The sequence below is a fragment of the Equus przewalskii genome, chromosome 18 (genome assembly GCF_037783145.1).
Source record: "Equus przewalskii isolate Varuska chromosome 18, EquPr2, whole genome shotgun sequence".
Classification (NCBI taxonomy): Eukaryota; Metazoa; Chordata; class Mammalia; order Perissodactyla; family Equidae; genus Equus; species Equus przewalskii.
Window position 1 is genome coordinate 35,693,231 of NC_091848.1, and position 17,493 is coordinate 35,710,723.

Below are 17,493 nucleotides of genomic sequence, written 5' to 3' on the forward strand. Positions count from 1 at the left end.
CAAAAAGATTTTTAAGTGAAAACATCAATAATCATTGAAAAGGTAGCCAAATATCTCCCCTTTAAAATAACACCCAGACAAGACTGTTTATGACTGAATTGCACCAAAGTTTCATGGCACAGATAATAATCTATTTTGTTCTATTTATAATTTTAGGTTTCAGAACATAAAAAGATGGAAAGCTCCCCAACTCAAGCTGCCAAGCTAGCATAATTGATGGTAATAGAACAAAGAAGCACCAAAAAATAAATCTATAGGTTGATATCATTTATGAAAGATATAAACACAAAATAAAAATCTACAGATCAATTCTATCAGTCTAGTAAAAGAATAATATATTATGACCAAGTAGGTTTTATGCCAAGAATTTAAAGATGATTCACCGTCAACAAATCTATTATATTTTACTTTATTAATATATTGAAAGAGAAAAAATATATTATCTCAATAGATGAAAAAAATCCATCTCATAAAACTGAATACTCATTTCTGATTAAAAGGGAAAAAAACTTAGCAAGGTAAGACCAAAAGGAAACTTAACTTGATGAAGTTTATCTACCATAAAACTACAACGTAAACCTCATACAATCTCCATTTGTGCCCGTTATCAATTTATTGCCTCTCAACTCCAAATTCATCCTTCGCTGGCTGGCTGTGTGAAAATGGAGGCTGGCTGTGAACGTTTCTCTTTCGCCAGCTGGCGCGATGTCTAGCGTTGTCAGTAGAGGGCACTGGAGGGGCGTGACAGGAGAGCTGCTCTCCTTGGTTCCAGCGTGCTTCCTCTTGTGTTCCTGGGCACAGCTGACAGTGGCATGTGTGGGGGTCACTCAGGGGCAGTGATTCACCAACAAGTTTTGCTGACACAACAGGAGGGTTCTCGCCAGACACAGTCCGTCCACAGTTCCCAGCTTGCCAGCTTTATCCCACAGGCTGTGAAGCAGCTCTGCCTGAGGGCAGCAACGCAAACGTCTGCTCCTTCCTTCCTTGAACCCTGTCCTTCAGCCCTAGCATGCTCTTCAGGGTGCTCTTTCATCCCTTCTTTGTAGCCAGTCCCTTATTAGCAATCATTCTTTTGTTAATGTTCCCTGCTCAAATTACTGTGGTTTCTGTCACCTACTTGGACCATAAAGATACAGAATTGGTACCCAAAATAGAGTTTATCTCCCGCTTTCTAATTCACATATTTCTTACTAAGGCATCTAAATTCCTTGCTATTTCCTGTTCACCAGATACAATCAACCTAATGCAGTGAACTACTACGATGTTTCGGGGAAAGTCAAAGCCAGCACTATCTCAGCGGACCACATGACGGCAGAGAACTGAAGGGACGCAGCCCCGACGTGCGGCTGCGAGGGTGGACTATTGGCCCTGCCAGGCAAAAGCAAACTGCTTCTGGAGCTTTTTTCAAACTGATTTGGAGACAGACGCTTTGGTCAGGTTAATAGCTGCCTACCAAGTGCCAGTGGCTGTTGAAGATTTTCTCCAGTAAAGATCCAGAACTGTAGCTGCAACTGGAGTCCCCACCTGATTCCATTTCCAATAGTCCACAGTCATTCTCCAAGATCATCCAACTGCACAGGCCAAACGGCTGAGTCAAATGGGGATGTGATAAGGATCACCACCTCGACTTCTTTCAAGTCTTTGATGTTGGCACTAATTTCTGCAGTTACACCAGAGGTGCAGCATTACTTATGATTTACTGTCTTGTTAGGGAGGGGAAGTTCCAGAGACTTCTACTTGGCCCTTACTACCATAATAGCCCTCACCCCATGAGTCAGAGAGCCAATGTGGAAATTCTGTCTGTTGCCAAGTATGTCTATTCCAATTATTTGTTCAGTAACTGGGGAAATAACCATGGGGTGGGTCCACGGAACAAGTGGGCTCAGAGTAAATCAGACTTGAGTTAAGACTCAATCGATCAGCTGCCCACCATAATCTTTCAGTTTGAGTGGGGGCCACAGTGTTGTTTTGGGTCCGCAGGAATTAACATCGATGCAGAGCCAATGTTTAGTAATCTCAGAAGATCTGGATATTTTCTTTTTTCCAGTGCACAGTCACTCTGATAGAGCCACAGGTCCCTCTGGGTAAGGCTTAGAGGAAGAGTCACAGTATATACCTGCAGCAATGCTGCAGAGTTCACGCTCAGAAGGACCTGCCCCTTTCATCAAGGGGCTCTGGGTTGGGGAATTGACTTAGTTCTGAAAACTCAATGAGAGGCCATGACTCTTCATTGTGGTAACTCAACTCAGGTTTCTGCCTACTGGACTCAGACTTTTTTTCTCTTATATAGACCAAGTAATGCTTTATCAGGCTGCCCATGAATTTTTTTTTTTTTTTTTTTTTTTTTTTGCTGAGGAAGATTCACCCTGAGCTAACATCTGTTGCCAATCTTCCTCTATTTTTCGTATGTGAGCTGCCACCATAGCACGGCCAGATGAGTGGTATAGGTCCGCGCCTGGGAACGGAACCTGGGCCACCAAAGCAGAGCACACCAAACTTAACCACTAGGCTACCAGGGCTGGCCCTACCCATCAATTTTGTTCCTAGGAATACCATGATTAATTAGCTACTGCCAAATGTTCCTGTGGGCAAAGGCATTCTGATTCCAGCAAATCCCTGCTGCCCTTCATGGTAAACGTGTCCACCTTGTCTTTGGCAGTTAAGTGCTGCCACTTGTCCTCTGGCACTCCAGAATCCCATCATCCCCACTGAAACTAGGCAGCCCATAGCTACAATGATATCATCCATGGTCTTACCTGTCCTACATAGGAAAGCAGCCACAGAGCATTTCAAGGATGCAGGTGTTCCCTTCACTAATGCATTTCTCAATGTCTTAGGAAAGGAGTGTATTCTGGGAAGGAGTGTCTCATGGAAACTATTTAGAGGCGGGTGTTTGGAGGCAGATTTGTAGGTCACACATGATAAATTCACTCCGATATTCCTATCTCCCTAAGTCTTTAGAAGCTGTCCTCTCCATCATAGCAGGGAAGCTCCGGCATCTCCACCTCATTAAATGTGGGCCATTGATGAGTCTAAGTTTCAGGTAACCAACCAAGCAAACTGGTAGAGTCACCTCCAGCTGCACAAGCTAACACATTAAATCCAGAATCTGTAGTAAGTATATCCATATCAATGAACTTGACCCAACCTGGTGTTATATTCCATCCTCCTTGGACCAACACCCTTAGAATCCATGCCCAGAAATGTCTCCTAGGTTTCTGCCAATATATATTAGCAAAGTCTTGTGATTCTTTTGGTGTATAAGCTATTTCCTTCTGAGCTATAGTTATCTGAGTTATCTGTTCCCCTGGAACTTGCTGAGATTTGACCCTGGTTATGGATCCAGAGGCAACAGGGCTGATTGTGCTAGGTCTTGAGAATAAGCATCCCTTTTCAAGGCATCTGCCTCAGATGAAGTTATTCTCACAGGATTTTCAGGGGAAGGAAGACTAACCTCCTCAGACACGGGAGGGCAGGAGCTTCCACGGGCAAGGGAGGCTCAGCGTGACTTGGGGGTTCAAGATTGTCAGTTACATCTAAGTTCAAGCAGATGTTCCCATTTCAAGTTTCAGGGTCCCATTCTTTCCCAATGAATGCCCTAACTTGCACATAAGGAACTTGGCATGACTATGAATTCATGTGTAACACTGACTGAAATACCATTAAAACTAAGAATAGAAAAATAGTGCCTTATTATCACTACAACTAATCAACATCACACTTGCCATTCTATCTATACAATAAGCCACAAAATGGAAACAGACATATAAATAGCAAAAAAGAAAATATAAAATTGTTATTTGCAGTCAATAAGATTTTCTACCTAGAAAGTCCAAACAGATCAACTGAAAAACCATTAAAATGAATATGAGAGGACACAAGGAATCTAGAACAATATACAAAAGAGAATAGCCTTTCTGTATACCATGCACTTAGAGACACGTCCAGGAATGTTTAGCATTGTTATAACAGCAAAACTTGGAAACAACTTAAATGTTCACTGACAGAAGAATGCTTAACTAAATTTTGGTATCTCCTCTCTATGGGATATTATCTAACAGTTGTACTGCTATAGAAAACATTAAAGACAAAGTAAATTTAAAAAAGAAAAACAGGGTCTGCAGCAATATTTATAGTATGATCCCATTTATGTCAAAAACAAATATAAATAAATGCTAAAAACATGTAAGTATAGAGGTACATATACAAGTATATATATGAAAAGAAAAAGGTGGAAGAAATCTTCAGAAAGGGGAGTGATTAAGAGAGCTTTCACTTTTAAAAATCCTTATTATATTTCCATACTTTTTCAAATCTGCATTAAAAAGTATTTAGGTATTGCTTGTTTTATTGGGCTGAAGATCTGGGAAACCCTGACTTCATCCATCCATCATCTATTTATCCACCTGCTGATCTGATTGTCATCAAATACCTGCTAGATGTCTAATACCTGAAACAGGTACCACGGCTCACAGCCCCGTAAATTGCAGGACTACAGGACCCTGATTCTAATAACCGACTCGACACCTTTTTCAGTAAAGCCTGTGAGACAGCATCTGGAAATCCTTTTCTTTAACCACAAATTTGGAACTTTGTACTGAAAATTCATTAGCTTTCTCAAAGGTAGACTGTATCATGAGTAAACTGGAAATTTTTTTCCCTATTCATCCAACAGGGATATTTTAAAAGGCTCCACTTGGCTTGGTTTGTTCTCAGCATTGGAAATACTAATTAGAACCATTCAGTCACATATAATTCACGGGAGAAGAAATAAAATGAGTAAATAAATATATGGAAAAATGGCCAGTTTTTATTAGTAAGCAAAAAAACCAAAATAAAACAATTCATTGAATTGGCAGACTTTAAAAAACATCTAAAATGGCTAGTGCTGTTGAGGATGCCTTGGAATTAGTGTCTGCACACACTGCTGATGACCATAACTTAGAAAGTGTTAGCAATATTCATCAAGAGTCAAAATACCAGTCTCTCTGACTTAATCATCTCATGCTGGAGATTTACTTTTGGTAAATAATTGCAAAGAAGAAAAAGTTATTTGGGCAAAGCTTTCATTACTGCATTATTTATAACAATGAAACTTTGGAAATAACCTAAAATCCAAAATGAAGGGTAACAAGTAAACTATGGTATAACCATTCAATGTAACATTAAAAAACTATTTAAATTATTTTATGAAGAGACTATAATAACATTAAAAAATGAGAGAAAAAGCAACTGGTGATTTTTTGAAAATCTTCCCTCAACTAAGAATATGTTCTTTTTATAATTAAAGAATCAGTAAATTTTAATTTAAAATTATGACTATAAAGCAATATAGGAATAAGAAAAGCTTTTTTATATAATGCTAAATGATACGGGCATAAGACAAAATTTGACCCGTACTCAAACTACAGCTTTATAAAATATTTATTCAGGTGGATAACTTTGAAAGAAAACATGGGCTATAGCTCGTTCATTAGGCTGGTAGAATTATGGTTCATTTTTCCTTCCTTAAACAATTACTTTGCTGTCCTTAGTATTTGATAAGTGGAACACAAATGCGGCAGAGGATAGAGAAGTGCTGGGGGCCCACCTGCTGCTCCTTTCTAAGGAACACTTCAATCTCCATATGAATCCGGTTCTCTTCTTCGGTTTTCGACCTTAGTTTCTGTGAGAACAATAAACCACTATCAGGCATTCTTCCCAGCAGGGCTGGAAAGGAGAGTTCTCAAGGTGAGAAGTGTAGCAGTGACAGCAGCGCAGGTTTTCCTTACCGGCTGGGACCCCAAGAATTCGCAGTATTGCTGCAGAGCAGCAACTGGGTTACCTTCAACTCAATTCGTGTTCACAAACATCACTGAGTCGTGTGTCTGGCACCGTGCTGGATACACCCAAGTACCCAGAACAAAAAGACCATAATCCTGTTGCCTGGAATGTGATGTCAATTTGAGGAGAGAAACAATGCTTTAAGGGCACAAGGTTCTTAGGCCCAGAAAAGGAAATTCCAAAGCACAAGAAAAACGGCTGCTGTCACAGTCTTCAGCTATACCTGGGGAGCCAGCGCTCAGACAAGCAGCGGCTCAGAGACAGGAGTCCTCTGGCACACGTGACCCCTCTGCTGATGTTTGTGACCCCCTCTACTGATGTCTGCTTCTCACCTACCTACGGTTCTGTTAGCCATTTAGCCTCCTGCTCCAAGGAGGGTCTACCCCTTCTTTCTTTCTCCTGGTATTTTTCACTGGGACTTCTCATCTCTATCAATTTGGGTCTCAGTGAAGGTCAGCTGTCTAGATTTTGCATTTCTTTTTTTTTCTTTTGAGGAAGATTAGCCCTAAGCTAACTACTGCCAATCTCCCTCTTTTCGCTGAGGAAGACTGGCCCTGAGCTAACATCCGTGCCCATCTTCCTCTACTTTATATGTGGGACGCCTACCACAGAATGGCTTTTGCCAACGGGCGCCATGTCCACACCCAGGATCCGAACCGGCGAACCCTGGGCCACAGGCAAGCTGAACATGCGAACTTAACCGCTGCGCCGCCGGGCTGGCCCCTAAGTTTTGCATTTCTTAATGGAGGGATAAAAGGTACCAGCGGGTGAGGAAAGTAGAAGCAAAAACCTGCACTTCCTAAGCATCTCGTTTTGCCCCCTCCCCAGGAGAAAGGGTGGTGGCTTATAAAATAAGGATAAAGTGACCAAGGGAAGAAAGTACAACCAATTTTCAAAGTCATTACAAAAAAACAGGCTACAGCCCATCAGAATCTCTGCTTGCAAAGACGCAAGTCTTCATTCCATTTTCATTCTTAACTTCAACTGCTAGGGTTGCTGGAGAGAGAGAAAGAGGTGAGGAAGATCTCCGTCTCGCTCCTCCTCTGTCAGCTGAGGCAGTAGCAGGAGCGAGGGCTCTCCTACCACCTACCTGGGTCGCTCCTAAGGTAGCAGCGCTCACCTCGATCTCTTCCAGCAGGAGCTCCTCTGTTTTGTTACATTTTTTCTGTGTCTGGGAAATCTGCAGCTCAGTGTTTTTCTTCATATAGCGATTCTCCATGTTGGTTTTTGCCTTCATCTCTTGCAACTGGTCCTTGAGGTGAGAAATGTATTCATTCCTACCCTATGGAGGTAAGACCAGGTTTCTCAATTAAGACACATTCTGCCTCCATTCAGTTCAATCAGTGACTTAAGCTTACCTTTCGTCTTTATAAATCAACAAGGATCTATTTCTCTGCTATGACACTATGGGAAATTTGGTCAATAATCACGCGTAGTATAAATGAAAATGCAAGATAAGTAGTTCTAAGCATCAAGACAGTGAGATTCTTTCCCAGGCACACATTTGGGTACTCTGTATCCACACAGATTTTCCCATTATTTCCCATTATTGTCTCATATTGGTAGAAAGAGCACTGGTCTAAATGATCAAAAGACCTGACCTTCCATGCAAGACCCACCAGCTGTGTGAACTTGGCCAAGTCAGTGAAGCTTTTCAAGTCTTACCTTCTATAAAATAGAAACAGTGATATCTACCCTGCCTGAAACATCTCAGCAAGTCATTATAAGAATCAATTAAGAATGTGTGTGAAAATTCTTTGTAGGTTATAAAGCGCTTGGCAATTTTAAGGTCTCAATATTCATTAAAAAACAATTATTCAGTGCCAGCATTGAGCTAGACAGCAGGTAAATCGTGGAAATATAAGTAGAGATAGTCCTTGCCTTCACAGAGCTTACAATCTAGTAGGAGAGATGTAGTTAAAAGGAAATAAATATGTAAAAACGTTTTTAAATGTGCAAAATGCTATGAAAGAAAAAGGCAACAGGCTATGAGAGAAAATAAGAAGGGAGACCTACGTTAGACTGGATGATCTAAAAAGGATTCTCTGAGAAAGTTATGTTAAATCTGACACCAGAAGGAAAAGTATGTCCATCACATGAAAAGTGCGGTCAAAGGGAATTCTAAGAAAAAGGAAAATGTGTACCAAAGTCCTGAGGCAGCAAAGACCCGCATACATTACAGGAACAGAAAGAAAACTCTGGAGGCTGTAGCCCAGAGACAGCTGAGACTGGGACAAGATGAGGTTGGAGAGGCAGGTAAGAGAAAGCCAGCACGACCTCAGAGGCACTGTTAGGAAGTTTGAATTTTCTTCCAAGTGCCCTGGGAAGCCTTGGACGGTTGTCGCTCAGGGAGGCAACATTTGATTGTTCGAAATGAACCACACAACGTATGAGTAACTTCACAGAGAGGTAGTCAGAGTGAGCGGACAGCACAACAGTGAACATACTATTAATAACACAAAGGCATGGCTCTAATCAGAGATCTATGTTTCTCTAAGTATCAGCCAACCTTAATCTTACCATGTAACCTGGGTGGAATTAGTTCTAAGTAAGTGTTAGAAGGAGAAACAAAGCAGAAATTGGTCAAGATCATCCATAACAAAAAGCAAACACAGTTTAAAGAATCATGGGTCCTTAAAATAGTTAGAAAGGAATTTTTCAAGTCATTTTATCTGATATCTTGGTGTAACTCTACAGAACCATTCCAACTGGATAACAATTATCCCAACTGCATCAGAACCATTCCAAAGAGATGAGAATCTCTGACGAAGAACATGCTACGAGCCCAGATGATGATACATCTTAGTACTTCAGAACCTCTTACAAGTTGGAGGATTGTGGGCAAGTTACCTAAGCTCTCTAAGACCATTTTCTCATCTGTTAATCCTGCTCAGTGCCTGGCACAATTTAGGTGCTCAATAAATGTTCACTAAATGAATTTTAAGATATGCCTTTTTTTGGCTCACATTTTTTCTTCCCTTCTTACATGCTCCTCCCTTCTCCTCTGTCTTCTCCATTTCTCTTCTTTCCTCCCTTCTATTTCCAAATTGTATGGCAGTCAGTGATATAAAGTTTGAATCTCTAGGAAGACGAGTTAAAGTAAAATGTGATAGTTTCTCTTCTTCATCAACTGGAATCCTTTTACCTACTTAATGGCCTAGATTTTCTTCAAGGTTCAGCTTATACATCGCTTAAGTCCATAAAACCTTTTCCAGAAAATCTCAGCCCACATAAATAATTGTAGTTTTGTTTCGCACAGAATCTAATAGTGTTGAACGGTTCGGTATTTATTAAATAGTGTCCACACAAAACTATACTTTCAAAAACTCAAGAGAACGTTCTGGCCAGTTTTCCTCATCAAATTGAATATTAAGTTCCTCAGAGTAACAACATGAAGATCAGAAATGCAGAGTTAAAACTCTAGGAGTTTCTTCTTACAGAAAACAGAAGGTATTATATTACGTAATTGTTTCTAAGGTTATACAACATTGGTCTATAATCACATGTGCCAAGCCAGAGACATCTGGTTTTGATGCTGTTGCCATGGGCCTCTGATTCCTCTGAGTTCCTCCTGGTGCTGCTATTCTGCACAGACTTATAGCTTTCCATGGTGACAGTGTGGAAACAAAATACTCACATGCTAGTGATGGTAAAATCATGATCAAGTCATACTAAAAAGTGAACTGAAGTGCCATTCCATTTCTTCATCTTCCCAGTGTGCAACAAAGATCCAGCCTAGAAGCAGTGGGTTATAGGCCAAGGGTGTTTACTTGTATAAATTTCTTTTAAGATTCTCACTAAGAAAAGATCTGCCTTCACCACAACCCACCATCATAACCCAGGTCGTCCATGGTGTCTGGAGCTTTCCCCGTGATCAAGGTCTGTGGACAGATGTAGCATATCTGTAGGTTTTTGTAGCAGACCAAAATTTACTTCCAAATCCCAAAACTTCCTTCAGATCTAGACTTTCTGACTTGTTATTTGAGTTCAGAGAAACATGATTTAGTAATGGAAAGAAGCAGTCAGCCAATTAGAGTTCATAAGACTCTGATGGCTGCCACAATACTGTGAGCCAAAGGCTTCTAATGGGAATGTCTATTTTCATAATTGAACACAAAGTAGGGAAGAGAGTACTGGTTTCTGGAATTTTTGGAAGCTCCTATCTGGAGAAGTTGGAGCTTGTCTTGCCTCAGGCTGCCTCTTTGGTTGGATGGAAAAAGGAAAATGGGAATGTGGTCTATTAAAGTTATAAAAGCCACACAAAAAAAATACAGTTCTGTATTAAATTAACATTTATATTTGTCTGTCTGTCTATGACTAAGAATACTGGCTGACTCTATAAGAGGTTCTGAACAAACTCTGAGCTAAACAGTCTCCACTCTAAAATGCAGATGAAACATAATCAAGTCCAAACTTCTGAAGTTTCAGGTTCCAATTCCACCCACTGATTTCATTTCCATTTGAACTATTCCCTTTCCAATCATGCCAATTTCCTCTTTTCTTTCCTGTTGTAATAACATTTCCATACATCTCACTGTCTTGGCTGATCTCTTCTGCGTAAGCTCCTTAAATGTGATGCCTGAAACTGTACACACTGTTACAGACGTCTAACCACAACCGAGGATAGGGGAATATTTTTCCCTGTTGTATAAACATTACACAGTGCCACAAATTGCAGTAATCAAAACAAAGAGGAAGCATTCCAAATGCTTTTCACAATATTGTATGGTAATACGTTGTTGTCATGACTGCTAAGACTCAGATGAAAGCCATTAGAAGAGGCACTGTGAATGGAAGACTCTGAGAAGTCTAAAGAAGACAGGGGACGGCAGGCACCTTTTTAAACTGCTGTGACAACAACAGCCAGTGGTGGGGCCCGAACCTCAGGGACTCATGTTAGAGCCTAGCTAAGCCTCTGACGAAACTGTTGAAGACAAGTTAGGTCTTCACAATTCCCAACTTGACGGTTGTTCAAAGTCAGGACTTTAGTTTAACCTTCGCTTCTTCTTGGAGTCAGTTCAGTGTTCCAATAAGCAGCAGAGGTTTGAATTCTGATACCTATTACTTATCGTATACCAGCTCTGAGTTGCCTGCAAACTTAGCAAGCATGCTTTCTACAGCTTCATTTTATTCTTTAATCCATTTTGAAGCCTAGATATCAGCATAGTCATCTCTAACTATTCCATTTGGTACTCTCTCCATATCTGTTCCCCCCAAAAAGGAAATTAGAGTCATCAAAGATGCAAAAAGCTGAGGGGCTGGGTAAAGAAAAGAGGCAGGTAACATGCAAAAGTTAGTAATAGGGTGGCCAGAGAAAAAACAAAGTATGGCTTCGAGGATGCAGTAGTTCAGGCCTGTCTTAAGATATCATGCAAAGCTTCCAGGACAGCACTGAGCTCTCCAAGTACAATGACAGAGGATCAATTCATCAGGAAGACATAATGACATCTTCAAATACGTTTTTTCTGTTCCTTCTGCCTGAAACATTCTTCTCCTCCTCTTCACCTGGCTAACTTGGAGACATCCCTTACGCCTCGGCTTAAATACAGTTTCTATAGGGTGTCCTTCCTCGACTCGCCACCCTTGGTTGAAGCTCCTTCCTCGATGCATCCATAACCCCTCGTACTCTCCTCTAACACACAGCACACACGTAATTACTTTTTTCTAACTCTGTGTGTGTGTGAATATAGAACATATGCTTTAAAAAAATGCACAAAAATAAACATCTAACTCAATTATCACAGAGTAAACCCCACATAACAATCTCCCAGGCTAAGACACAGGATTGACACGGGCTCTCCGTTACATTCTTTCTCAACCACTGCTCTCTCTCTTCCCCAAAAGTATCTACTATCTGTAATTTTATGGTAATTGTCTTTACAGTTTTATAATCTAATCATTTATCCTTAAACACTATAGTTTAGTTTTTTGAACTTTGTAAAAATGGAATCATACAGTGTGTCTTTTTTGTGTCTGGACTATTTCGATCCACATTAAGTTTATGATGTGGCAGCTATAGTTCATTAATTTTAACTTTAGTACTCCATTGAATGAATATATCATAATGTATGATAACCATTTTGGTTGTTTCATTTCTAGCTACCACCAATGCTTTATTGGCCATTGTTGTGCATGATTCCACATGCATACAGATTCTATTGCGTAGAACTGCTGGGTCATAGGGTACACCTGTTTTTAACTTTGATATTGTTACACTTTTTCCAGACTGCTAATACTATTATAAACGCTCAGCATGAGTGTATTAGAATTCCCATTACTCCACATCATTACCATTTGGTATTATAAATTAATACCAAATATAATACCAATATGATAGAATTAGCTATTCTAATGAGAAGATAATTGTGTCTCCTTGCGGTTTCAATTTGCATTTCCATGATGACAAGTGAAGTTGAACACACTTTCATACATTTATTGGCCAGTTGGATATCCTCTTTTTGAAAATGCCTCTGCACCCTTGTGCTTATTTTTCCATTAGGTATCTGTCCCTTTGTCATTAGTTTGTAGAAGTTCCCTATATATTCTGAATATAAGCCCTTTATTGGATATGTGCTATATCTTCTCCCACTTTGTGGCTTACTCTTTCTCTCTCTTATTGATGTCTTTTGATGAACAGAAGTTTTTAATTTTAATGTAGTCAAATTTACCAACCTTCTCCTCTGTAACTTTACTTTCTGTGATCTGTTTAACAAATCTTTTCCTATCCAAAGGCAAGATAATAGTCTCCTATGTTGTCGAGAAATATTATGCTTTAGCCTTTCCCATTTAGATCTATAGAACTGATTTTTGTGTATGGGGTCAGATTAGAGTAAAATTTTAATTTTTCCATATAGGTACCCAATTTCTTCAGCATTACTTATTAAAACACCTCCTGCCACTGCTCTGTGGTGCCACCCTTGCCATAAATCCATAAAGGTTCTCTTTGTATTGTTTCATTGCTTTATTTTTCAATCCTTGCACAAATATACACTGTTTTAATTCAGGAAAGCAAGTTCTCCCACTTTGTTCCTCTTCAATATCGTCTTGACTATTTTTGATCCTTGGCATATCAATATAAATTTTAGAACCAGTTTGCCAACTTTCACAAAAATAAGTGAATAAATAAATCAAATCCAATCAGGATTCTAACTGGGATTGAATTCAATGTATCAATCAATTTTGCAAGAATTGATATCTTTATAATAATGAATCTTCCAATTCATAAATATAGTATATCCCTCCACTTATTTAAGTATTATGTAATTTTTCAATACTGTTTTATAGTTTCATGCAAAGAAGTCCCAGATATTTTCTTGTTGTTGTTGGATTCATTGCTAGGTATTCGATATTTTTCATGCTGTTGTAAATAATATATATATTTTTTTCAAATTCCTTTTCTAAGTCTGCTGCCAATGTATGGAGAAGATACATTGATTTTTATATATTGATCTTGGTTCTCTCTTTTTTTCCCATTAGTTTCATGAAAATGCCGCTCCACTGTTACCTTGCTTTATATGTTGATGTCCTTTGGAAGTCTAACAGCAACCTGGTTTTTTTTTTTTCCTTTGTGACTTTTCCTTTTTGCCTGGGGACCCAGCAGGAAGCTTCATCTCTAAGGTGATTACTCTGTCATATTCCAGGGACCACAACACACACTTTCACACACACAAACCTGCCATCCATAATTTTCTGACCCACAGGTCTCTAGTGTCCTTCCTACCATTGTCTTGTTTTCCAGGCCTGACTTCACTGCTGTTTTAGTAATCCTAGGGATTTAACTTGATTTCATCTGGATGGCTGTTTTTTGGTTCCAAGGTTTGCCTTGGATCTTCTGGTCCTATTTTATATTTCCCTTTTTTGATGATCAAAAGATCTGAGTGATATTCTGATTTAGTTTTATTTTGACTAAATGTAATGGCTGAGAATGTAATCCAAGAGGATAAGTTTCACAGGCAAGTGTTAGCTGGAAAACTATTACCAAAGTGTCTAAGAAAGAGAAAAAAAGTGGCCATGGGGGCCAGCCCTGTGGTGTAGTGGTTAAGTCCACTGCACCCTGCTTCAGTCGCCCAGGTTTGCGAGTTCAGATCCCAGGCATGGACCTACACCACTTGTCAAGCCGGGCTGTGGCAGCGACCCACATACAAAATAGAGGAAGACTAGCACAGATGTTAGCTCAGGGCTAATCTTCCTCAAGCAAAAAAAGAGGAAGATTGGCAACAAATGTCAGCTCAGAGCAAATCTTCCTCACCAAAACAAACAAACAAAAAGTGGTCATGATAGTAGCACAGGGGAGTTAACTGGTAGAGTGCCAAACCTGAGGGGTTTTTCCTTTCTTTCTTTCTTTCTTTTTTTTTTTTTTTGGTGAGGAAGATTGTCACTGAGCTAACATCTGTGCCAATCTTCCTCTATTTTATGTGGGATGCCACCACAGCATGGCTTGATGAGCAGTGCTGGGTCTGTGCCTGGGATATGAACCTGTGAACCCCAGGCAGCCGAAGTGGGGCATATAAACTTAACCACTACAACACTGGGCTGGCCCCTTGAGGCTTCTTTTGACATTGTTTGGTTTGAAGGCTTAAAAGGAAATTAATATAAATATCTTCTATTTTAATCCTCAAGGAATTTTTAAATAATGGGAGAGCTTTTCAGGGAAAAAAGCTAAGAAACCTCTGAGAAGGCATATTCATTAGAGAGAAAACCTAAGTACACACCAATTTTTGTGAAATGTTCCAGAGAAGAAAAATGGTTTTCAAAAAATGTAACTATAAACAGAGGGTTAATAGAGACACTCCCGTAAAAATCAATACCAAAGGTACTTTGTAATTGGTAAATAGAAAATAAAAGATGATGTTAAACAATTTTTTCAGAAGACTTAAAGATAATATCTTGGAAGAAAGGCTAGCGGCCTTTTTTAAACAATTCTTCCAAATACATTTTTAAAATATTCTTCTAACTTCTATGTAGGGAATAGTGAAGATTTCCTGATCTGAAGCATAAACTTATCCAAATAGCTAGGCAATAAAAAGCTGATATCAGGCCATACTTTGTAAATTTCTAAACTGCGAATAGTGTTAGTCATCCTAATAGAATTAATTTCTAACTGCCTAGATTGTAGCCTGATCATTGTTTTGCAAGTCAGTTGCTTAAAACTTGGGATGAATTTTCTTACAGAGGTAAATTAGATATAAGGTTAGGTTCTAATGACTATAAAAGCTCATTACATCCACTCTGTACTTGAAAATACAACACAAATGACATTATTAAACCTGAGCGTCACGTATAAGGAGATTTGTAATGTGGTGAATGTCCTACTTAGGACTAAAGTCTCTCATCTGGGATGTTAGAATACAAGAGAGTCCGAGAGACAAGGTCTGATGTAGGGAAGGACAGGATGGTGTGGATGGTGGGACGGGAGGGGTAAGAACAAACTAAGAGCGCCCTGGATGGGCTCCCCCAGAGTTCTATTCTGGACACACTTGTACATCCCAGGCCAACTCCCCAGTCACTCTCTCTATATTTTCAGTAGTAAAGGCACCCTCAGAGAAACCACAGTTTCTCCTACATGACTTTTCTTTGCTTAAGAACATTGGCTTCCATAGAGCGCCTTCAGCTCAGTAACCTTCCGCGTTGCCCAGGTCATTCTTACCTGCACTTCAGCTTGCCGTTCCCTTTTGACATTAATTAGCTGTTTTTGAAGAGATTTTATCTGTTTTCTTCCTTTTTTCTCCCTAGGAGAAATAAGAATGATTTGTGTGTGAAGCAGTGCCTCTCAAACTTTAGCGTGCACAAGGATGGCCCGGATGTTAACAGAGTCCTGGGCTCTGCCCCAGACACTCTAATACAGCAGGTCTGGGACAGGGCCCTGGAACTCGCATTTGTAATAAGTTCCCAGGTGATGCCAATGGTGCTGGTCCACAGAACACACTTTCAGAAACACTTTTAAAAAGACTGTGATTTGTCCTAGTAAATTGGAGGAGGATTTTCTGGCTTATCAGTGTTGCATCTAAAATAGCCGTTGCTGAGAAAAAGCTAAGAAGAGGAAGAAGAGGAAGAAGAAGAGTCCTTTTGATTCACATATTCTTAGCTCACAATAACCTTCTGAGGCAGTCCCTATCATTACCCCTATTTTACAGACGGGGAAAACGCAGCTCAGAGAGCTGAGGTAACTTGCTGTGGTGGACATGAGAATGTGCCTCACAGGCCTCCAACTACAGGCAGTGTAAGCTGGAATAAGGGTCCCAGCTCTAGGTTCTGGAATCCTTCACTGTGTGTGCTCTGAGGCCACACTTCCCGAGGACTGCTCCCAGCCCATGTGTGTGTGCGGCAAGGATACTAAGGCAGGCCCTTCCTAGGAGACCCAGGACTCCTCTGACAGCTGACTTTGGCTCAACGGTTCCCGGATGCCCTTGCCGAACCATCCTCAAACTGCAGGGGAGTCTCTTCCACCCGACCTTCCCTCTCCTTCACTTGGGGTCCATAAAGCATTGGGTCTAAAGGCTCCCTCCCCACTTTCCCTCACAGGTGTTTCCCCTGATAAAATCTTTGCATGAATGATCTCATCTGGGCATCCAGCTCTCAGAAGACACAGACTAATGCACGTGCCATGGTCACACAAACAGTCAATGGCAGGGCAGGATTCAGACTCAGTCCTGTCTGAATGAGAAACTAACTACTTCATGTTACTGTTTCTGTTTGCTCTCTGGAAACAGAATTCTGTTTATCTCCAGCAATACCATCATTTAGGCCTAAAACAAACAAAATGACAAAACAATACAAGAATAAACAAACAAAACAATAACTGTCTTAGTTAGCTTGGGCTGCTAAAACAAAAATATCATATATTGGGTGGCTTATAAACAACAGAAATTTATTTCTCCCATTTCAGAGGCTGTGAAATCCAACACCAAGGTGCCACCAGATCCAGTGTCTGGTGAGAAGCTGCATCCTGTTTCACAGATGGCCATTTTCATTTGCATCCTTATATAATGGAAAGGGAGAAGGAGCTCTCTGGGGTCTCTTTTATAAGGGCACTAATCCCATTTATGAGAGCTCCACCCTCATGACCTACTTACCTACCAAAGGTTCCACTTCCTAATACCATCACGTTGGGCGTTAGGATTTCAACAAATGGATTGGGCTGGGGGGGAGCACAAACATTCAGTCTATAGCAACAACCAAAAAAAACTTATCACAAAATCGCATCTAGATAAGAATTGCTACTCAGGAACTTTTAGAAAGCACATACTTAACTAGAATCTTGAGACTGTCATTGCCAAACTATAGATTATATACTTCCCATTTATAGATTATAAGAAATAGATAAGAAAGATAAAGAATAAATACTTTATCTCTACTGATATACTCAGCACCCCAAGGACAGATTCAATTAAATAAATAAATGTCATTTACAATGGAAACTAGAAGTTAGTAGAGTATTGCCTTCAAAAGTTATGAGAGAAGATAATTTTCAGTCTGAAAATCTGTACCCCGTCAAATTACTAAGAAAGCATGAGGACAAAAAAAGATATTTTCAGACATGCAAGATCTTAATATATTTACCTTCCATGCACCCTTTCTTTAAGAAATTACAGAAAGACATGTTCCAACAAAATGAGGGACTAACACAAAGAAGAAGAATGGGGTCTAGAAAACAGATTAAAAGGGAATCTC

The 17,493-nt window shown here is 39.9% G+C and overlaps 2 protein-coding genes across 10 annotated transcripts in view; one reads left to right on the forward strand and one right to left on the reverse strand.

The window, feature by feature from the left end:
- The window catches only part of LRCH3 (leucine rich repeats and calponin homology domain containing 3), a 111,707-nt gene extending 109,897 nt beyond the window's left edge, over window positions 1-1,810 (forward strand). For all 5 annotated transcript variants that reach the window (XM_070583607.1, XM_070583610.1, XM_070583619.1 and 2 more), the window contains one exon: window positions 1,230-1,810. In XM_070583607.1, coding sequence (XP_070439708.1) covers window positions 1,230-1,244 — 15 coding nt within the window. In that variant the 3' untranslated portion in view covers window positions 1,245-1,810. The remainder of the gene's footprint in view (window positions 1-1,229) is intronic.
- IQCG (IQ motif containing G) overlaps window positions 1-17,493 on the reverse strand; it is a 42,900-nt gene that overhangs the window by 6,973 nt on the left and 18,434 nt on the right. For 3 of the 5 annotated variants that reach the window (XM_070583628.1, XM_070583631.1, XM_070583630.1), the window contains 3 exons: window positions 15,470-15,551; window positions 6,944-7,105; window positions 5,591-5,665 (listed from right to left, as the gene is read on the reverse strand). In XM_070583628.1, the coding sequence (XP_070439729.1) occupies window positions 5,591-5,665; window positions 6,944-7,105; window positions 15,470-15,551 (319 nt within the window). The remainder of the gene's footprint in view (window positions 1-5,590; window positions 5,666-6,943; window positions 7,106-15,469; window positions 15,552-17,493) is intronic. The other 2 variants (XM_070583629.1, XM_070583632.1) reach the window with 1 other exon arrangement.